General features: G+C 43.8%; 1 protein-coding gene across 1 annotated transcript in view; it reads left to right on the top strand.

The window, feature by feature from the left end:
* Nucleotides 1–5816: 5816 nt before the first annotated feature.
* Nucleotides 5817–22921, top strand: part of SRPX (sushi repeat containing protein X-linked) — a 40436-nt gene continuing 23331 nt past the window's right edge. The window contains exon 1 of the mRNA XM_088160371.1: nt 5817–5907. Within this exon, the coding sequence (XP_088016497.1) occupies nt 5898–5907 (10 nt within the window). The 5' untranslated portion in view covers nt 5817–5897. The remainder of the gene's footprint in view (nt 5908–22921) is intronic.

Raw genomic sequence — 22921 nt, 5'->3', positions numbered from 1 at the left:
GCCGAAGAGTGGAAAGATATCGCTACCCGGTTAGAGAAATTACCTGTGAAGGTTCGCCATGTAGATGCCCATGTTCCCAGAAGTAGGGCTAATGAAGAGCAGAAAAACAATCAGCAGGTAGATCAGGCTGCAAAGATAGGGGTGTCGAAGATAGACCTTGATTGGGAACACAAGGGAGAGTTGTTCCTGGCTCGATGGGCCCATGATGCCTCAGGTCATCAGGGCAGAGATGCCACATATAAGTGGGCACGAGACCGAGGGGTGGATCTAACCATGGACAGTATTTCTCAAGTTATCCATGACTGTGAGACGTGCGCTGCCATCAAGCAAGCCAAGCGGGTGAAGCCCCTCTGGTATGGGGGGCGGTGGTCCAAGTACAAGTATGGAGAGGCCTGGCAGATTGACTACATCACACTGCCTCAAACCCGCCAGGGCAAGCGCTATGTACTGACCATGGTGGAAGCCACCACTGGATGGTTGGAGACCTACCCTGTGTCTCACGCTACAGCCCGTAACACCATCCTGGGCCTGGAAAAGCAGGTCCTTTGGAGGCATGGCACCCCTGAGAGGATTGAGTCAGACAATGGGACTCATTTCAAGAATAGCCTTATCAACACTTGGGCTAGGGAACATGGCATTGAGTGGGTGTACCATATCCCCTACCATGCACCAGCTGCAGGGAAGGTGGAAAGGTACAATGGACTGTTAAAAACCACCTTGAGAGCATTGGGTGGGGGATCATTCAAAAACTGGGAGCAGCATTTAGCAAAGGCCACTTGGTTAGTTAACACCCGGGGTTCCACCAACCGAGCGGGCCCTGCCCAGTCTAAGTCCCTGAATATAGTAGATGGAGACAAAGTCCCAGTGGCACATATCAGAGGTTTGTTGGGGAAGGCAGTTTGGATCAATTCTGCCCCGAGTACAGACAAACCCATTCGTGGGATTGTCTTTGCTCAAGGACCAGGTTGTACATGGTGGGTAATGCAGAGAGATGGAACAACACGATGTGTGCCTCAGGGAGATCTGATTGTGGGGTGAGGCAGCATGAGACAGAAGGAAATGTGTCCGAATAAGTGAAAGATGGAAATTTCTACTTGCTGAAGTTTTCACATGCTGTTTAGTATGTTCACGATATGGAGATAAGGGGTGGAATGTCCTAGGGTGATGTTATGGTGTTTCTATCTCCAATCGTGTGTCCTGATTATGTTTGGTATTATGTCCTGTGCTTCCAGGACTGAGTCTGAGAGTGAAGCTTTGTTTTGTCTTGTTATCAGCCGGCTCACCTCCCCCATGGTCTATGTTTAGGAGAGGTTTTAGCTCGGTTTGCTTGCTTGCTTGCTTGCTTGCCTGCTTGCTTGCCTGCTTGCTCGCTTCTGCCTTTTTCTTTCCTTCGCTTTGCCCTTGCTTTCTGCTTATTAGTTAGTTCAGCTAGGCAGTCCAACTTTTTCCCTGGACTGTTTTCTCTTCCACCCCGTCCCCTCCCTCTCCTGGATACCATCTGAACGGACGGGGACCTGGGAACCCCAAGAAACACCGGGAGGCTACACTTTGTCACCTGCAGCAGTCATCCCCAGCGCCAGAGACTGATAACTGAGCGACCACTCGCCAGAGAGACTGAGTTTGTCATCCCTTCAGAACGGTGAAAGAGTTTTTTTGTCAGCTGGTGTTGTCTTTTTTCCCTGTGCTGGGGAGTGTCTTGCTTGTTAAATAAACAGGTTTTTTCTCCCACTCTTCTCCGAGGAAATTCTTCCCGAACCCGGTGGGGTGGGGGGGGGAGGAGTCGTGGGGTTTGCTGTCTGGGGGCTCCTTCTGGAGGTTTTCCCCCAAATTTGCCCAAAACCAGGACACAAAAATATTTTTTTAAGTCTCCAAGAGCACTTAACTTAGCTTTGGGCTTTATTTTTCTATTAAACCACGACATTTTCACACATTTCAGTCCTCTAGTCTAGTGTTGCTTGATTTCAGTCTTGAAAATTTTCTTTTACCTCTGAGCAGTCAAAACCTGAGTTTTCCATGAAAAGTAGACTGGTTAATTCTCGTGTAGTGCCAGGAGTGCCAGGAACTCCAACTAACCACAAGCTTAAATAGTTGGAATTTTTTCTATAAAAATTAAAAGTTGAACTGGGAGGAAAAAGTGGACTATGCCTTCAAATTCAATGTATGTGACTTTTAAAAAATCATTCGTAGTTCACATGCTTCCTCCTATTAAAAGATCCCTTAAGAAAAGTACAAAAATCTGTTATTAGGAATTCAACTTTTTTTTAAGTTTCCTTGAATTTGCCTTTCAAAACCCAGTCTTTTGGGTGATTTCACATTGCTGTCATTCTACCAAAACGAAGAATGAGCGTTACCTTGCACAGAGAAACTCCAGAGCAAATTGAAGTCTGGCTGAATGCACGCCTGGGCACTGGCGTTTTTCCAAGGCTCAGTCTGGACATGAAGGATGCATTCTCACTCACTGCTGCTTATGCCCACATTTGTGTCTAAATTTGAGCTGTAAGTTGCAGACTGTGTTAGCTCTTAAATCTCTTGCCTTTCCCAGGGCAGTTAGGACACTCCAGGAGCTGGATGTCAGAGGAAAAGCAGCATCGCAGGCATGCCTGCTCAGTGCCCACTGCAAGAACCCCGTGCAGTGGACAGGCAAGACAAAGTAAAAATTCTGCAAACACCAGTGGTTATGTTGTTTAAGCTGATGGAATTGCACATGCACAATCAGGAGCAACAGGAAAGCAGCTTGAGGTCCCACTGATTCCAGGGATTCAAACAGGATTCTTGCCTGTACTAACTCAGACACCACAGCTGCAGTCACCGAAGGCAGCTACTACTGACACCTTCGTCTCTCACACTGAGGAGACAACCCAGCAAGGAGGATTTGTCACCACAATCACCACATTCCTGCACTGCGGCCATGCAGCTTGAAATGGCTCAAAAAGGCTGCCCAGGAGAGAGGCTGTGACTCGTGGTGTTGGGACAGCTGATGGAGAAGCTGCAGCTGCATTCATACTTCTGCTGGCAGTGGTACAGACCTTATACTCACAGAAATACCTAAATGAAAGCCAGTGTTTTGGAAATGGGCAGCTACAAGGACAATACACAAAGGGAAAGCAAGAGATACCTGACCCATGAAGATCTGCTTCAGGTCCCTTTATTGTTCCAGCACATTGGAACGCTGAACTCTTACCAAAGGCAGCACAGATAAACTACAGCAATTATCACTGTCAGATTAAAGCACTCCTTTTCTTGATGTTCTTCTTTAAACAGAGTAATGCTAGTATTTTAATCTCCTCACATGTGGAAAGCTAAGAATTTCTTAGGTTGTTAAACTGCAGTTGCTCTGATGAAACTGCCTTTGTTACCATCTTTTTTTTTTTTTTCATTTTTTGGCAAACAAGTTCAAAACAGATTACTGAAGCCAAGCATACTCTGACTCCAACCATAGTGGGCACAGCAACTTAGAGAACAGTTTATGCTGAGGCATCAGTGCCCACCCAACCCCAGCAGGTGTTTTACTCCAGAGGAGCTCTAGCCTGGCCCCGGGGATGCACTCACTCCTGTGCACATCTGTCTCAGACAGTAAATTAGGGGATCCAAGTGGGGAGATATCCAGGGGCACTCTTGATCCAAAGGAAAAGTCAGATGAAAAGAAAAAGCTTTGGAGAAAGCTCCCAAAGACAGCACCCATGCAGATTTTTATTTTAATTGCCAGCAAGATCACATTTTTCTTAGGCCACTTTGGTACAGCCAGCCTCAAAGTGTGGCAGAATTGTCACCTTCTTCTGTTTCCAGGCTAACATTTCCCCTTGAGATGACTCTCCTTCCTCTGCAATTCTGTGTCCCTTATTTTTAAAGACTTGTTCCTTTCCTGACTAGGTGGTATTTCCCTATTTGTCCAGGTGAACAGTGCAGAATGTGGGAGGGACCCTCAGAACTCCCTGGACTCGCTCCCCTGTACTACCTCAGCACACAAACTCTGGCTGGGACTACGGCTCTTCCCAAACCTTCACCAGTTTAGATTGCACATTAAATGTTCATGGTAGGAAGTGCAAAAAGAAAGAAATCCCAAGTCTACCTGTAGTCAAGCTGCAGAGCTGACAGATGTCAAATCGAAAATGTTGGAGCATATGATGCTCTGCCTGAAGCCTCCACCTCCATAGGCTTGGAGTGTCTGGGGAATTTGCTTTCATGTGAAAGGCAGGGAAAAAAAATTCTAGTCTTTGTGGTTATGGAACAAAGCCTGAAAATGTAACTCCGCAACATCCTGGCAGCTCAAAATTTTAATGAGAAATGTGATGACTCCAAACTTTCTTTTCTTACTCTCATGACTTAGGGATCCTTTTTTTTCACGTTTAAAGCTGGTCATCTGCAAATGCTGAGCAACCAGAGCAGTTCACTTTGAGAAATGCTGTCTGTTTCCTTGCACTGCTGCCTGTAAAACCCCAGGCCTGCATGGGCAGGCACTGCCACCTGGGATGGGATGGAATGGGATGGGATGGGATGGATGGGATGGGATCTGGCAGCATGACACTTCCCCAGAGGGGACCTACAATGCCAGAAGAGTTACCGGAGGGAGCACGAGGGGCTCATCCTCCCCGTCCTGCCCTTGTCCACTGGGAGCCTCCCTGCCTCTCTCCCTGCCTTGGAGGGACAGACGGAAGGACATCGGTGACAGACACACTGTTCCAGCCAGCTCGGTGTCCTGGTTCAGGTCGGGGCTCACGGCACTGAGCAGGGACCCCACACCTGGGCTGCCTCAACAGCGGCGTGGGCAGCGAGCTCAGGGAGGGGATTCTGCCCCTCTGCTCTGGTGAGGCCCCACCTGGAACAGCGCATCCAGCTCTGGGCACCCCAGCACAGAAAGGACATGGAGATGCTGGAGTCAGTCCAGAGGAGGCGGTGGGGCTGGAACGAGGAGATCTTTATGGTCCCTTCCAATACAAACCATCCTGATCCTGTGATTCTATGACCCCTCTGTGGGCCAGAGCATCACCGGGTGATTCCTGCAGGCCCCGTCGGAGAGCAGCGGACAGCAGGAGCCCCTGGGGGGACAACACAGGGCACAGGCGAGCCAGGGATCACTGGGGGGACAACACAGGGCACAGGCGACACTGCAGCCCCGGCACAGGATCCCAAACAACGGAGCGCCTTCCCGGGAGGCGAGGCGGGGCCGGGCAGCAGGAGGAGGAGGAGGAGGAGACTCCGGCGGCGCCCGGGAGCCGCTCGGAGAATGTCCCCGTCCCACCGCTCCTCCTGCTGCTCCTCCTGCTGCCCCTGTGCCGCGCAGCCCGGGCCGGGCAGAGCCGCCGTGTGGAGCATGGGGAGCTGCTGGCTGCGCCTCGCCGCGCTGCTCGCCCTGGGCGCCCGGGCCAGCCTGGAGTACGAGGGTGAGGAGGGGGAGGAAGGGGCGGCGGGGCCGGGGCAGAGCCGGGCCGGGGAGCGGGGCCGGGCCGGGGGCGGCTGCGGGAGCGCCGCGGTGTCCGCGGCAGCCTGAGGGGCCGGGCCCGCCCTGCTCGCTCCCCACACCGCGCTGTGTCGCTCTGAGGCTGCTCCAGTCCCGCCAGCGCGGGTGAAGCCGCAGGCTGGATGTGGAGTGCAGGGTTAGTACTGGAGTGGGTAAAGCGAGTAAAGCTTGCAGCCGTGCCGGGTTTAACACTGCCGAGTGCAGGCTGGTGGCAGCCCGGCGCGTTCTCTGTCACACTGACGGGTGTCACATCGGCACTGCCGTGCCGCCACCTTGGCAGGCGACAGAGGAGGCGACACCGCTCAAAGCTGCTGAAGGACAAGAGAGGTTTTGTGCTGTCTCTTAGTGTAGAGTGTAAGTGCGATGGGCCAGCTTTGCCTCTTGGACCGTGGCACTTCGGAGCCTTTCTGCAGTTTTTGGTGCCCGGTTGAGACTGTGCATGCAGCAAGGTAATCTCAGTTTTTAGTGTGAACAATGAATGGGTGAGTCTGTCTGGTTTTTAGTAAATAAAATAAAAAAAAGCATGCTGATCCTATTTCGCTTCTAATTGTTTGCATTTCCCGTAGCAAGATTTGAAATGAGCTGAAATTTAGGTGCCATTTCCATGCGAAAGGAAAGGGATTTGTGGGTTCTGCCTGTTCTAAAGCAGCCGCATGTTGTCTGGTTAAGCACTCCTGATTTGGCAGGCATTGCAAGCAAAGCCAATGGAAACTGGCATGCCCAGTGGTTTAACAGGTGTAGTCCGTGAGAATTTGTGGTCAGAACAGCCTTCCACATAAGTAGGTATGGCTTCAAACTGAGGTGCATTTCTGGGTTGAAGGGGAAGTGTGGCAGTGAACAGGTGACAAAGGTGTCTAACACAACCCTAATACAGCTGCATGTTGGTGATACCATTTTTTGTTTCCTGGAGCTGTCCCTACTTAACACGTAGTTCTGTCCGTGGAGTGGTGTAAAATAGCATAATGGTGGTATTTGTAAGTTGAGGTTTAGTTTTTTTATTTTCCTTGACGGGTTCCAGGTGGCTTCTTTCCAAGACGAAAGATGTTGGAACACATGGTTATGTTTTTTCTTTACCAAACACTAAGGTATTGCACACATCAGTTGCTAAATCAACAAAGACAACAGAAGTTCCTGTCCTGGCATTTCTCTAAGGATTACTGTACTGCCAAATTCTCTTTATTTTCTTAGGAAGATGAGTGAATGCTTCAGTTTGCGGTTCATGTGAATGTTAGTCTTCAAGTAGTTTACAGAGGATGCTAATATCCTATCCTCTGTTTTCCTAAAAGGCCAAATGTAACCTCTCTAATCTTGAAAGTCAAATTTTTTGCATGTAATCTTCAAGTTGGCTGCACAAAAGCTTGCTTGTTTCATCTTTCTCTCATTTGAAAGTCCAGTTTCCTCCTTATGCTTAGTGTCGAAGGCTCCAAAGAGCTTAAATCATCACCAGCTGTAATTGTAAACCCTAATATTAAGTTAATGTTTCATGTTACTTTTCTTCTGTTTGTTTTTAGTAGAGAAATGTGATATTCTTTCAGATCTTTATTCCCAGTATGAAACCTAATGAAACTGTTAATAGGTATTTTCTCTAATATATGTACTGTGTTCATATGTAAACCATGCACATTAGGTACAGAATGCCATTAAGTCAACTAAAATAGACTTTAAAAAAAAAATCTCTACAGCACATGTGTTTGAGGCCCTCTTGATTATACAGGCACAAGCTTATTGAACCATTACCAAGATGTTGACACTGGACTACTTTATAAACAAAGCCAAGCAGTCTGTTTTGGATTCATGCAAAATGCTTGTATTCAATAGTAGATTGTACTTTAAACATCAGGAATAGTCTAATCAGCTCTTGAACTCATAATTTGGTAACACTGAAGTTTTTGGTGTAGGACGTTTGTGCTCCACAATTCCAAAGACTATGTTAATCACCACACTAAATACGTGGAATTTTCTTGCCCTAAGAGTTTTGCTATCAGTTTTTTGATGCTAGGCAAGTAGAAATCAAGCCAGTATTCCACCTGTGAAAATGTAACTGAACTAATTATCTGCTCAGCATAAGGAAGAAAACTGAAAAATATGCAAATAATTAAAATTCTTAAAATACTTAACAGCCTTTGAAGCAGCAGTTGTTTTAACTGTAACTGTGTTTTCAGGTTTTGAAAGGATGCTGGGGTATTCTGACGTTGGTACACTCAAAGCTAATGAGGCACTGACAAAATCTCTCTGGTGGCACTACTCAGAGGAAAGTCTGTTTTCTCTTCAAGAGCAGTTTAGAGATGCACCTTTTGGAAGTTAAAACAAGTGTAAAACCTTTTCCCTAAGGACTGAAGAGGAAGATGTGATCTTGGAGCTCTTCAGTGACTTTTTGTGGTGTTGGGGAGGGTACAGCTGTGTATGTATACATATGGAGATCCCAAGTTCAGTAGTAGGGGGATGTGAAGGTGAAATCAAGTGGCACTGTATGATGTAAGGCTGTGGTACTTGTGTCTTACACTTCTGGTAGATGAAAAGAAAAGCTTATCTATGATAGAATGAATGGGAACTGTGCACTGGAGCAGAGTACTGGTGTGAAGGGACCATGAACCTTGAGAGAGATGTCACTGAAATCACTTGAAGACCATATAATATTATGAAACTATTTTCAAAAACGGTGTGAAATTTAATTCAAAGAAAACAATATATACATAAGCATCATATGCTTATAACCTATGTATATTATGGATTAAATATGAGTAGATGGAAGTCAGGTTGTGGAAAGGTTAGTTCTCAAGATCAAGGTGTGCATCTGTGAGTGAGACTTCTGAGTGCTTCAGCCCTTCAGAGAGAGGCAATAGAGTTTATATTATATCCAATAGAGTGTATGCCAAATACAGTTTATACTTTAAATAGACAAAGGATAGGAGGACAAAACTGAAGGAAGAAAGCATTTAAGATTGTTTAAAGTCAAATGGCAGGCTTTAAAAAAATCTGGCATTGCAGTAATTTGATTCCTACTCATAGCTCCTCTCTTTTAGACCAAGCTGCAGAATGGTCAAGAAGCAATCTCCAGAGCCCTGAGTAGCTGGTGCTCTGCAGTGTCAAGGGTGGGGCCTGTTGTGCCAGCTGAGAGTTCTTTTGTTGTGTTTTTCTTTTAAGCACAGTTTGCTGGTTGCCTTTTCAGTTCTGGGTGACAATTTGTATGTACAGGATCCACATCTGGAGCTGCGAGTGCCACTCGTGACCCGTGGTGGGCACAGACCTGGGTGTGTTGTGTGCTGCCAAGGATGCATCACAAAACCCAGCATGGGAATGGATACTGCAAGGAAAGGTGTCCCTGTGCACAGCAGGGGCCTTGGAACTAGACCAGCTTTAAGATCCGTTCCAATCCAGGCCATGCTGTGGTTCTGTGATGTTCTGAATGCAAGCAGGTAAGTGTGTTCTGAGGCACGGCTGTACCCACAGTTGTGATTTGGATGGGCTGGCTCTGTCTGAACAAGCCCCACTTATCTGGATAGTTGCATATGAGTAAGACTGCCAGCAGCAGAGAAGCCTAATATAAATTACATTCTCAGGTGACCTCAGGCATAACAGATATGTCATGTTAATACCAATCAATAATGTTAACTCATCTCCTGACACTCCTTTCATATATTCCTGTGTGAAGTGGACTATTTTCATGAGCTGTAGTAATTCCCTACTGAAAACTCCTTGTGGCTTTATAAGCATTACCAAAGCAGTACAATTCTTCCTGAATGGTCCTTAAATAATCAGGTCATTGCATTCTCTCTGCTCAGCCTGCTCACTCTGCAGCATCACCTGGGTTCTTCAATGCAACTGAAATCTCCAGGGTGAGATCACATAAACAGAGTGAAATTAATTTCAATGAGTTGTTGAACTGTCCTTTCTCTCACAGGGAAGTACACCTTGCTAGACAGCACAGACAAACTAACGGCATTTAATGCCTTGGGTAGCTAAATATGGGCAAGCATTGGAGGTGGTACAAGAGGTGCCATTGAACCGTCAATGACAGGTTTTTTTCATACCTGCAAGATGCTGTACCCCCCTTATCTTTTTGGTCCACTGCAGCAGTAAGTGCTGGCATGACAAGGGCTTGCCAAACATCTACAGTGTAAAAACCAGAGTGCTTATAAAAGCTTGCACTTGAGAAAGCCACCAGTATGTGTGAGGTTCTTTCTGTGAAAAGTATAAATGTGCTTATAATTTTGTTTATCAATAACATTGATTCTAAAAGTAATTTGGAAGTGTTGATTGTGTTTTACTTTTGTCTCATCTCACAGTTGAAATGAGTAGTTAGAAATGAATATCACTGAAATATGGTTTTATTCTCTTACTCGAGCTATGAACAGAATGGGTATTGATTGGTCAGATTTGTGGCTGATAAAGGTGCAGGGAGCAAGATCTGGCAAGTTCTTGTATTGGCATTCAGCTGAATAAGCCACTGGTTTGAAAATTCACACTCAATACACATTTTACATATAGTCTAAGGCAAGCTGCTTAGACTTACTTTGCAGAGTTTGGAGATGGGCATGGGCTTAAGCCCACACTGAGCTGTTCTGATGTTAGTGGATAAACAGGAGTATCTTTGTTGGCAGAGACTGCTCCCAAGGCACAGATCCCCAGTCCTGCACTGTGATTGTTTGGAGTGCAAAGCAGTGAAGAGGAACCCATCCCTCCCTCCCGGCACCCCCATCACACTCTCATTTTTTGTCCAAAAAGCATATCAGTGATCTAATACTTCATGAAATTCTAATATGTAGTGCATTGTAATACAGACTCAAATTTAATATTGTCAATCTTTCCTGGTACTTATGTGAAACTTCTGGAACTTTTTTTTCCCTAATTGGGGTAACAAGTTACATGGTCCTCTTAATTCCTGGCTAAGTTTTCGGCTTCCAAAATGGCTGTGTTTTGGGTTTTTTTGAGTTTATTCCTTTGAATTTGCTGTTTCAAGTTATGTGAAAAATTACAATGTGTTTGTATCATCCATTTCACAAGGCATTCACTTGATTTTTTTTAATGCAGTAAAGGAATATCTCGGCATACAGGACATGGCTGGCTCGCTGGCATTTCCCTGGCACTATTTCTAACTATTGATTGTATCTAAAGGGCACTCTTAAGTTTGTTCAAACTGAAAATTTGTGCTGCAATACCTTGAAAATGGCTCCAGATTGTGGGTTTTAAATTTAACTATTTTAATCTTTCCTGTAACTTGAAATAGCCACTTAAGATCTCTGCCTGAGTTTGAAACCACTTTGACTTGTTATTTGGCACATCTTCATAGGAAGAGAGAAAGGATTTTTGTATTTTTTGAGAGATACAAGGAAAAAATTAGGTTTCCCCAAGTTAATACATATTGCAAGCACAGTTTTGCCAATATTTTCCATTGATTTGGCTGAACAATCTTGATGAGATTCCATTGTGCCTGAGGAAATAAATGGTATCTTTGGCATGTACATAATACAAAATGTGGAAGGAGTAGTTACACAGAGAGTAAAGCTCTGTCAAATGCAGCAACAGGATGATAAGAAATCCTTCCCCAACCCACCATTACCTCTAAATGGTGTTTCTTGGCAGCTGCAGGAATTTTCCCTGAGAGAAATGTCTACAATTACACTTCTTCATTTCTCTGAAGATGGAGGGAGAATGCATTTGGCATGGCAGCACGTCAAGAGCCTGCTAGTAGCTTGCTAAAATGAGTCTGTCCGAATACCCTGGTGCTGGACTACTGTTAAAATTAATTTTTCCTGCTGAAAGGCTTATTTGGAGGTAAAGTGTTGCTCATGAGCTTTGGTTTGTTTCCTTAACACAAGTTACTGGACTGGCTGGCCAGCCCTTCTCATCAGCCCTCTTGATTTTATTTTTAGCTCTGTTTTTGTGCTTTTCCTCTAGCACTTAGCAGATGCTACCTTGGAAAAGTAGCTACCTTGCCTTCCTTTACCCTGTCATTCTTCTCAGCAGTATTTCTTAATTTGATTGCTTTTGAGAGCTGTGCATTCCCTCCAGGAAACATTAGGCAGCTGTGGCCTGTTGCTGATCCTGGTGGACTCTGTTTTCTCCCCATAGCTGTCCTGGGCCTCCTCCTACCCATCCCTGCTGTCTCATTCCTGGCATCCCAGGTCTTGGGCAGGATCCTTTGCCTCAGTCTCTGTTCAGGTGCTGACACAGCAGGGCCCAGGTCTGGACTCTGGCCAGGGCTCCCAGGTATGTCTTCAGTGTGGGGGAGATTTCCAAAACAGCTTTCTCCCAGACCGATTTTGCACTGCTGGAAACATCCCCTCTTTTTCAGGATGTTATCCAAGAGGATAACGTTCTTCTTCCCCCCCATTATCCAAGAGGAGGCAGTCAGAGAACTGCTGAGACACTTGGATATCCATAAATCTATGGGACCAGATGGGATCCGTCCCAGGGTGATGAGGGAGCTGGGGTTTAGCCTGGAGAAAAGGAGACTCAGGGCTGACCTTATCACTGTCTACAACTCCCTGAAAGGTGTTTGTAGTCAGGTGGGGTTGGTCTCTTTCTCCAGGCAGCAGCTGACAGAATGAGAGGACACAGTCTCAGGCTGCACCAAGGGAAATAGAGGTTGAATATTAGGAAAAAGTTTTTCACAGAAAGAGTGATAAAGTACTGGAATGGTCTGCCCGGGGAGGTGGTGGAGTCACCATCCCTGGATGTGTTTAAAAAAAAGACTGGATATGGCACTTGGTGCCATGGTCTAGTTGAGGTGTTAGGGCTTGGGTTGGACTCAATGATCTTGAAGGTCTCTTCCAACCCAGTCGTTCTGTGAATTCTCTCTCCTGGACAGCAGTTTCAGCTCCTGGCTACTCTCATGCTTGTGTATTTTAATTTGACCCCTGGAGTCTGAGGTGGGCTGCCCAGCTGTCCTGCCTTCCCCTGGGTGAGCATCCCTGGCTCCCTGAGTGTGAGTTAGCACAGTGGTTTCCATGAGATCATGAGGCTCCGGGGAGAGGGAAGCCTGCTTGTGAGCCAAAATCAGGACATGATCCCATAAATTTTTCTTGGATGTTCTCCTGTGTCCTCTTGTGCTATTTGATGTGAAATAAGCACTGAGGGTTGGACCCATCTTGCTGCTCTGGATGGTGCTGTTCCTTCCAGCCTTCTGCACATCTTCACTGCCCTCGTTTTGGCTGTTGAACATTGGCTCAGTATTCGGGAGAGCTGGCAGCATGCAGGGCAAATTACAGGCTGGGAGAGGGAAACACCTCCAGCCATGTCAGAGTGCTGAGCTTCTGCCAGCCTGTGCAGCTCAAGCTGGCGGTGGCTGGACATTTTTGGCAAAGGTTTTTTGCCATTTGAGCAGATAGACTTTATATAACTTCATGCTTTTTTGCTTGCTCAGTGAAAATATGTCTTCAGCTAAGGACAGATGATATCTGTGGGGTTCAGATGGGCTGCTCTAAAAGACCAAGTTTTGCTGCCTGATGCATAGACCTGAAAAAGAGTACTTGAAATTTTGCGTATTTTGGGTTGTTCTTGTGGGACACTAGCAGGTCATTATGAGCTGTTTTTGAGGAGAGAAAAGAAGACCCACAACTAAAACATGCAGGATATATATAATAAAGATTATTGATTGCATTTATTTATTTGAAACTGGTGAATAAATATCTCCATATGGGTGTATACATCTTTGATTTGTGTAGTGCAGCTGTGACCTTCAGGGAGACAGAGAAGAAACTTCTGCAGCTTTGCAGTAAGATATATAACATTAAATTTTATGTTAGTGCTATCACTTGCTTCAGATCTTGTAGTAGATAAAAATACGTATGTGTGAGAGTACTGCACATGTGCAGGTCGGATGATTTAGAAGTTTTATAAGTTAATCTTGTTTTGAAGATTCAAATGTGGTATTGATATGGAAGGAAACCCTTTCTGTCCTGTTGTGTGAAATTTAAAATTTGTCACAACTCTGAATAGACGCATTTCCTTATAATTTGAGCAGCGTGATTGAAGACATCTGATTTTTTTCTTCCCTACTTCTCGCCTTCTTCTTGTTCTTTTGAGGAAATGCCATTGTTATTTAGGGTACTGGATTTAGATGTGCTGAACATACATTCACTAAGAATAGCACTGCAGTTTGGAAGTAGTGCTGTATTCAGGCTTCTGCAGCCATGCTTTGCTGTGCTGCATGGTTTACCCTAAGCCTACACTTAACCAGTGTGGGCTGGCAACATGAGCCACTCAGCAAAGTCTGTGTCCTTTTAGGCTGTGCCATGAGAGTTTTAACCTGCCAGGGTCTCTGGTCCATCCTGGTGTCCCTCAGAGGTCTTTTGTCAGGCTTCCTGATCCTGACTGGCCAGATGGGGGAAGATGCTGCTTCCAACTCCTGCCTCAGTTAAATTGTGAGTCTGTGCCTGTTCCAGTTTTCTTTGGAGTTGTCAACTTCAGGGCAATGCACTCAAATGTAATTACTTGAGTCTGCCTGTCTTGAGTCCATCCGTTGTGACTTTCTGGTTATACTGTGTGATTTGTTAGTAAAAGAGCCCAAAATTAACATGTACAGCCTCTGTATAGCTGAAGACTAAAATCATGCTGGCTTGCAGACATTCCCCGTTCTAAATTGCCCAGGGACACATACCAGAAACATTACACCTGAAACGCTGAGTTACAGTCGTAGTGAAATGTGTAAATAAGAAAACAATCCTAACAAATAATATGCAGGTCTTTCCCATACTTTTCTGGGAAAGGAGTGAGTGCACTGTGCTGAAAGCAGGTACCTTTCCTATTACTGTAGTAAGAAAAAACAAACACACGACTAGCTGAAAGTGTTTCTTGTGAAGGCATCTGACCAGTATTTTGCTTCAGCTTTGCAGCACTGGTGTCTTTTTTGTCACATTAAGGCAGCTGGTTGGACTGTGTCTGCATCCCCTTTGTGATATGGTTTGTCCAGAGAGCTTTGACTGAAAATGTTCATTCAGCTGCAGTTACTGCCATTGGTTCACCATATTAAGTAACACTGTGTGTGTGTATTTGGCTATGGAAATGCTACAGGTGGCTTTTATGTCTCTTTGGAGCTGAAAAGGGATGACCTGGACCTGGTTGTGACTCTGGGCATTCCTGTGTGCTCTTCTGGCTTGTCTTTCCATTGCTCTCCTTACTGCTTCAGTTAAAGCTTCTACATGTGCATCTGTTTCAGTGGGTGTTGAGAACCATACTTTGAGTGTCTTGTTGGTACTTGACATTTATTATAATGAGGTAGAAAATACATGTCTGGGAGGAACAGAAGATAACCATAACTGGATACTTGCTTTGACTTAGAGTTTAGGGAAATTTCCAGCCAAATACATCAAATTCTGAGTGGTTCTTTAAGAAGGGAAGGCAGCATTTGTAGGAATGCCAGCAGTGCTCTTGGTGTGTCACTGATGCCTCTTTGTTTCACCAGCACTCTGGAAGCTTGCAGTGTTTGACTGTCTTTTGGAAATTGGAACACCTGAATTGTGTTTTGACTCTGTTTTTAGGAGAATTGTTTTAGATTGGGGATTCTATACCTCTCTTCAGCTGCATGTCAAAACCAAGAATATTATACTGTACCTTTAAATGTCTTCAAGGCATTTCTGACCTCTTGGCTAACAGTAACAGCATGAGACACGCACTGCAGCCCTTTAAGTTCTTCCGTTTTATTCTTATCCAAACCATTCTTTTGCAATATTTTTGTCTGCCATATTGTAGGCAAATCGTTAATATGTGTCATACTTATGAAATCACTCCGACATTTCAGCAATAATGTGCATTAAAAAACATAAATATTTTGTGTGTAACGAAAGGCAACTTTTAACTCTTCAGAAAGATATTGCTGATTTCTAGCTCATTTCCCTATTGGAAGAGTAAATTGGTTTGCTGAAACAGATCAGTCCAAAGGAATTGAAAGTAAGTCCTTCATCTGAGTTAGAAAATATTTCCCTATTTGTAAGCCCATCACAAGGAGTATGGGGTTAGATTTATTTGCAGTGGGTATATGCTGTCTCTAAAGCAAAATCCTGGTCTATGTTTACTCTTCCATTAACAAAGCTGCTCTTACTGCACAAAGACCACGAGAAGGCAGGACAGGGAACAGAAAAAAATCAAGCTTGTAGTATGTGACATATGAGAATAAACTAAAGTATTAATAATGGATTTTGTGGTGTAGATGGTGCTTAGCGTTCCAGTTCACAGGAAGCCATGCTCTCCAAAATGTTCTTGGCCATTCTTGTATGAAGACATCGTGGTAAGTGGCACTGACAAATGGCAACAGAAGTGCACAAAGGGAAAACAAAAGTAAGACCTAATGTCTGCAAAGATGAATAATTTAAATAAAGTTCATCTGGCAAGCCCTGTGCACCAGTTCAATTCAACAAACTCCTTGCCCTCCTCCCAAGCCCTTTTCAGAGCTGATGCAGCAACTCATGTTTTGTATTATAAATATTTCTTCAAATCCATGCCATTCAATTCCTAGTCACCCCTCATTTCCAGTGTGGAAAGATCTGTGAGGAATCCCTGCCATTGCAGTGAGGCACTTTCTGTGTGTTTGAGCAGGAGAGGGTAAGGCTTGGCAGACACCATGGTGCACAGCAGCTCACAAGTTCAGACAGGACTGCAGCTCTTTTGGGCTTTTACTTGTCAGCCACCTGCAATGAGAGTGAGCTCCAGCCCTGAACAGGCTCCTGAAAAATTCTGACAGCTGGAGCAAGCTCCCATCAGGCAGCTGGCTGATGGACTGCTCCTGCTGACAGCTCCTTGCCAAGGCAGCGGGTTGTCGAGGGATGGTTGAAACAAGCTGGACTATATCTGCTTTTTCCCAGAAAATGTTTCCTGTTCCCAGAGTGAGCTGGGTTACTGTCAGGTGTTGCTGGAGGTTACCCTTCGCCTGTTTTCTCACTGGCAAATGTTGATTTTGTCTCAGGTTGCTGTTGAATCCTTACAAGTAAGAGCCTGTGACTGCAGAGGGGCAAGAGGCAAGTGACTGGGGAGCTGCCATGTGTGGCTGGTCTGACTCTTTGCCTTCTGCCAGGACTTCCTGCCAAACATAACATCCCATTTTCCTCGATGTAATGAGGCCAGTACAGGTCTGTGGTAATAACAGCAAGGGAGTGATGCTGTCTGTCTTTTGCACACAAGACACACCACACTGTGGAACTGACTGTACACTATGTTTCTAAATTTTCTGTGTGTTACAGTAAAATTTCTTAAGAGGGGAAACTTTAAATCATGGAAAGGAATCAACTCAGAAGCACATTTTTAGATAGGCAACTATGTATATCCTTTGGTTATTTGGTCTGTCTGCAATGGAAATCTATGTCAAATCTTTGAGCATTTTTAACAACTTGGGATCAGATTTGCAAAGGGGAGGTGAGAGCATTACATTCAGGAACATGAGCACTTGATTTTATGTTTGTGTCTGGGTGGTCCAAATCATGATGGCTTTTTACAAAATCTGTAAGTTCCTCAGTTGTGGTTATTTTGCTATGAAATGTCATACCTGGTTGAGATATGTAGGAAACTGCAGAACTGATGTTTTAAAATTATTTTTAAAAAGGGGGGAGACTTACATTTCTTTTTTCTACACAGAAGACTGCAGGGTTAGGTCTGTCCTGGTTCTGTGAGGGATTGCAGTGGGGCAGGGATCTCCTCCGGCAGCCCAGAGGCAAGAGCAGAGCTGGGACAGGGATCAGCTGTGGCTGCAGGGACAGGGGCACCCCGAGGCCAAGCCCCTGTCAGGGCTGGAGCTGCTGAGAGCGTTATGGGCAGTGACACATCTCACATGTTTGGGTAAAATTCCACATTATTTACAGTGTATTAACTCTCAGTAACAATTTAGACAGTGGTTTCATTTTTCCGTGAGAACTATTACTAGCTTTGTACTTTTTCTGTGGATTATTTTTCCCCCAGTCGGTTTGACATGCTCTCTTTTTACATCCATATCTCTGGTCCACATGGCAGATTTGCAGGTTGTCAGTCTGCTTTTGCAGGTGTCTGGCAAGCCCTGAAATCTCACAAGTCAGTTTCTCAGAATTTGATGCTTCTGTGAAGAGGAAACAGAGAAATACAATGGCACCTCAATCCTGCCATTCTGAGGAAACTGGTGTACAAGAATACCAAAAAGTCTGTACATTTGTTATTTAAAAATACCTCTTCTGCTACAAGTTTCTTTTGTTTTGTTTATTTTTGTTTTTTTTTTTCCTAACAAACTTTAGTTGTCATCTTCAGGGTGTTTATGAAACTTGAGTATTTTTTCAATATCAAAATGATTTTGTGGAAACTAAAATTCACACAACTGACTATTAAAGGATAATATTCTAATTATTTTAAGTGAACCCTGACCTTGGTAATTTGAAGCTGTCTGCCAGCTTTGTTTGCTGCAGTTGGTCATTCCTGCCAGATGTTATTCATCAATCCCTATGTCAGCCTGCCCTTAATGAAAGGGACCCAGAGTGTGGCCATCCTTAGATAACACAGCTGCACCAAATACAGCACAACTTCACATTTCCCTGCTGAGCTCTGCAGCTTCCCTGCACACTCTGTCCTGATGTCAGGAGGCTGGGGGTGGACCTGCTACTGCATTTTTAGGAGCTGAAGGAAACAGGGCATCGTCATTGTTTTTGCTGAGGACCATGGTGCTGGTCATACCTTTTGTAAAACCTACAAGTTGGCTGTGTACATGTTCCTTTTCTTTCCAACCAGGTTTCTTTTAGGGTTTCATTTTGGGTGCTTCAGTCACCTCTTCTGTTTCTGATAGTGGCAGTATATTTTCCATAGCCCTTTTCCCTCTCCTGAAGAAGTAGGGTGTAATTCTGGCAATATGGCCTCGGTGTGTTGAGGTCATTAAGTTTAAGTTACTATATTGGTGTTGCCAGGTCTCATTTTGCCTTAAACCAGCAGTTAGGGTTCCAAAGGCAGAGGAAATTGAATATTATTTTGATTTCTTTTTATTTACTTACTTTCTAGTTTGGGGCATTTGCAGTTTCTGAGCATTGTCTTCAGCACTATCAGCTATGTGTATGTGTATATTGATCTAGATCTATCTGTATCTCTCTATATATGTAACATATAAAGAATCATAGAATATCCTGAATTGGAAAGGACCCACTGGGATCATCAAAGTTCAACTCCTGGCTCTGCACACAGGAATCACACCTGACAGCATTGTCCAAACACTCCTTGAGCTCTGCAAGGCTGGTGCTGTGACCCCTGCCCTGGGGAGCCTGTTCAGGGCCCAGCCACTCTCTGGGGGAAGAACCTTTTCCTAATACCCAACCTAAGCCTCCCCTGACACAGCTCCAGGCCATTCCCTCAGTCCTGTCACTGTCACCACAGAGCAGAGATCAGTGCCTGCCCCCCTGTTCCCCTCACAAGGAAGTTGTGACTGCAGTGAGGTCTCTCCTCAGTCTCCTCCAGGCTGAACAAACCAAATCCCTCAGCCTCTCCTCACACGACTTCTCCTCCAGACCCTTCTCCATCTTTGTAGCCTCCTTTGGACACTCTCTAATAGCTTTATATCTTTTTTTATATTGTGGGGCCCCAAACAGTGTATAATCAGTGAAGCTGGATCTTCTAAGCCAATATCCTTTCAAATGACCTTGGTAACCACTCTCTCAGAAGGAAATTTGTTTACCCTCTTGATTTTGACGGAAGTGAGAACAAACTCCTGATGGGATTTGCCACTGACATGAATATTTATGAAAAAAAGAGCAAGGGTTTAGAGGGACTGTCTCAAATATTCCTTTAAAATCTAATCAGCATTATTTTTACGCTGACTGTATGAAAAGAACTTTTGACTCTACCTTAGGATCTGCTTAACATTGATTATTTTAAAGAAAAGGAGCAAACCACGTCTCATAAATTGGTTTATACAACTTCTGTGCTTTTGGCTATATTAAATACTGTTTGTTGTGAGGCTGTTTTTAATACTATTCTTTGTTAATAAATTAAATTCCTATCTCCTGAATATTGACAACAGTTGCTTTCTTTGTCCTTCAGTTGTTGGTTTGCTGTTAAATTTGAAACTCCTTTACATCTTTACTTTTGGATTTTGAGTTCCACCTGTTTTTCTGTTATCTTTGCTCAGTTTTTGTCTTGTTGACTGCTCTACTTCCCCTGGAGTTGTTCCTTCAGCTGTTCCTCACTGGTGTAATGCCTGCTTTTTTTCTACCCTTGCAAAGCACTAGTAAAGCATGAGTAGAAGTAGTCCTGGAGTCCTTAAAGTCCCTATATTCTTCAAAGAAAGGTGCTCGCTGCCAGCTTAGGTTTTGTAGTATTTCTGTGTTGCTTCTGAGACTCCGTGACTCCACTTACTAAAGAGCAGGAGGAGATCACTGTCAGTAACATCACATTTTTCCACTCCCCTTCTGTTTTCTAGGAACTTGTTGGAGAATTTCCTGTGAATTACAGGCAGCTCCTGATGCTAGTTTTCAAGTGTTGGTGTAGTGTCTGACACTTCAAGCTGAGATTTTTTTCATAGGGAGCCTTTCTTTTAGTTTGCTCATAAAATCTGAAAAACCTTTTTAAAATGGCAGTGCTTCAGAAATAATGTGTCTTAAGGATACAAAACCCCAGTGTATCTGGTACTGTACTATTAAAAGTTAGAAACTGAGATGTGCCAGTTTCCAGTGTCAGCATTAAAAATAAAATTAAAAAATTCTTCCACCTGCCACCAATTCAGAATAGATCAGGATTAGTTTTCAATCTCTTCCTTTGGAAAGTTATCCAAAGTCCACTGGAACTTGTCATTAGAGACTTTCAGCCTAAATGGTCTTTACTTAATTAAACAGTTACTAGTAGTCCTACCTTTTTTCAGTCCCCTATTGGCCTTCTATAGGTCACTTCCTGTTTTTCCATGTTTTCAACTAAAATGTAGGCTATGTTAAAGACTCTAAATATCCTAATATAAGGGAAAAAAAACATATTGAAGTATGTTCACAGGAATTATTTCTCTTTTTTCCACTCAAAGTCACTCCCTTCTTCCCAGAAGTGAGAGTCCCTTAGTGCTGGCTGCAGTGATGACGTGTGTGGTATGGAATAACCACGGAGACACTGCTCCCTCACAGCCCTGCAGAAAACAGCCTTTGCAGAGCAGAGCCTCTTGGAGTTTGTCAGACACAGAGCACAAATTCTTCTGTATAAAACATTCTTCTATATCCATGGACAACCCCATAGCTGTTGTACCCCTGCTGAAGGCTTAGCCAGAGTTTAGGCATAGCAGGAAAGCAAAGACACATCTGTGTTCAGGATAACAAATATATTTTGCAGTATGCAGCTAAATATCTGTGTTTTGTATAGATGTAATGCAGTGCTTACCTTCCTTAAACCTGTCGATTAAAGGATGTACATTTTGTTCAGTTGAATTGATTTGCATTTTAGTGTTCATGACACTTTTCTTCCTTTCTCTGGTAACAGCCTGTGACAGTTTCTGATCATAAAAAGAGATGCTGCCACTAAGTTTTTTAGCATTATTTATTGAGGAGTACCTTAATCAAAAATCAAACTTTTAATTCCTCACAGCCTGAACAAAGAAAACATTTTTTTACAGTCCTCCCTGTTAGTCTCCTGCTGGCATAACTAAGTCACTTTTGGACCTTCTCTTGACAGCTTAAAAAATCATGGAAGCTAACCTCTTCCTTTTCTTCTGCTCCTCCTTATTTAAAACTTTGGGCAATGAGCCAAAACAAACAAAACCCAACTCACTGGTCAGGCTGAAAATCTGTATTGCTTGAGGGCACTATTCATGTATGTAATGTACACATTTTTCTCTTTGAGCCAAGCTCCCAGCTTGAGCCCATCTTCCTGATGAATCATTGTGGCACCTTGTGGCTCATACTGCTCAGCAACCAAGGGAACATGGCTTATGTGGGAAACAAGCATCAACAAAGGAGATGACTGATCATTTTCTTGAAGTTGTACCAATGTTAACTCCCAGGTGTATCTTTATTCGTCTTTTGAGCTTTCTTTTTTACCCCCACAAAAATCAACACTTAATTTCAATAGCAGAGGCCTTTTATCCATATATTTTATTTCCTTTTATTTTGGTTGGTTGGTTGGTTGGTTGATTGGTTTTTTTGGTCTACATTTTCTTTAATTTTCTGCTGAAAACCCAATATGTAGATGTATATACTTTTGATAACTTGAAATGAAATCCTCACTTTCCATTGAATCACCCAAAATGTCACATTACAAGAGCAATTCAGGGCAAACCAGAATTTCCAGAATTAGGATTCTGGAATTATCTTTAGAATTTCCAGAATTGGGATTTTGGAATTCTTCTTACAATTTCCAAAATTGGTATTCTGGAAATGCCTCGTTTGTTTTTATTGAATATAAGGACATAATTTTCATGAAGTTTTTTGGGTTTGTTTTGTTTGTTTTGGGTTTGTTTGGTTTTTTTTAACATCTTCAAGCAAATAGTATTTAAAAAACAACCTTTGGCCATTTAAGTGTGTAAACTGCAACCAGCATTTGAATTTACTGCTCATTCTAACACTAAGATTACAGTGCAAGCAAATTAATTTGCAATGGAGCAAGGTATCCAGGAGCAGCCTGGGACTGCACTAAGGTTCCTGGATCATATGGATGTGTTGGCAGAGGGGTTTGTAGCTTTTTGCTATGTCTGCCAGCTTTCCCTTGACTGCAGCTGTGTTACAGGACTTCTGCCTGCATTGACTCAGAGCCACTTGAGCCACTTCCACTTTTTATTGCCAGTCAGGAGTGGCAAAAATAAACCAAAATCAGTGGTGGAAAGTGTTTTGCTTTGGTTTTGCTGTATCTAAGATATCTATGTGTGTCCATAAAAGGAAGCAGAGCTCAGTTGTATTATACAGAGCTTTTCTGGATTAGCACTAACTTCTGTATCCATGCAGTTTCCATCCCACCACTGATTTTTCTGAGAGTAAACTGCATGGGCATGGCTACCTGCTGCTGGGTATGGGACTTCATTGAAGTGAAGGAAACTCCTTGAGCCAAGACTAGTGCTTATTTTGTTGCACAATATTTGCCAACACGTGAACAAATTTTATTTTGTTTGCCTTCTATGCAAAGCAATAGCTCTCTCAACATGTAATTAATCTGTTTGGAAACGCCTTCATGGCTTGGTGTCAGCTGCAGTGTTTCTTCACTGGGTCACAGATGGCAAGGGAGGAGGAAAGAGGTTGTCTTTTGGAAAAAGAACCCATGCCTGCATTTTCCTAATCCAATTTATGATTTCTGTGTAATTGAGTGGTTTTACTTCACAAGGCATAACCTACTGCTGGCATGCAAACTGACCTCTTTTGAGCTTGATAATTCTGAAGCTTTCTGTTCTGCATTTCAGTTGTGCTTTGATTGGGACTTTGAAAGAGCTGTTCTTTGATGGGATCTTATATGAGGCATCTCTCTTGAAGCAAGTTAAAACGTGTGCACTAAAACACGGTGTTTGCATCTTAATCAATATTGAGAGACAGTGAATTAATCTGTGTACAGCCCTGAGGGGATCTT

Source organism: Sturnus vulgaris, chromosome 2, assembly GCF_052056855.1.
Source record: "Sturnus vulgaris isolate bStuVul1 chromosome 2, bStuVul1.hap1, whole genome shotgun sequence".
In the NCBI taxonomy this organism is placed as follows: domain Eukaryota; kingdom Metazoa; phylum Chordata; class Aves; order Passeriformes; family Sturnidae; genus Sturnus; species Sturnus vulgaris.
This window is presented reverse-complemented; position numbering and strand designations above follow the sequence as displayed.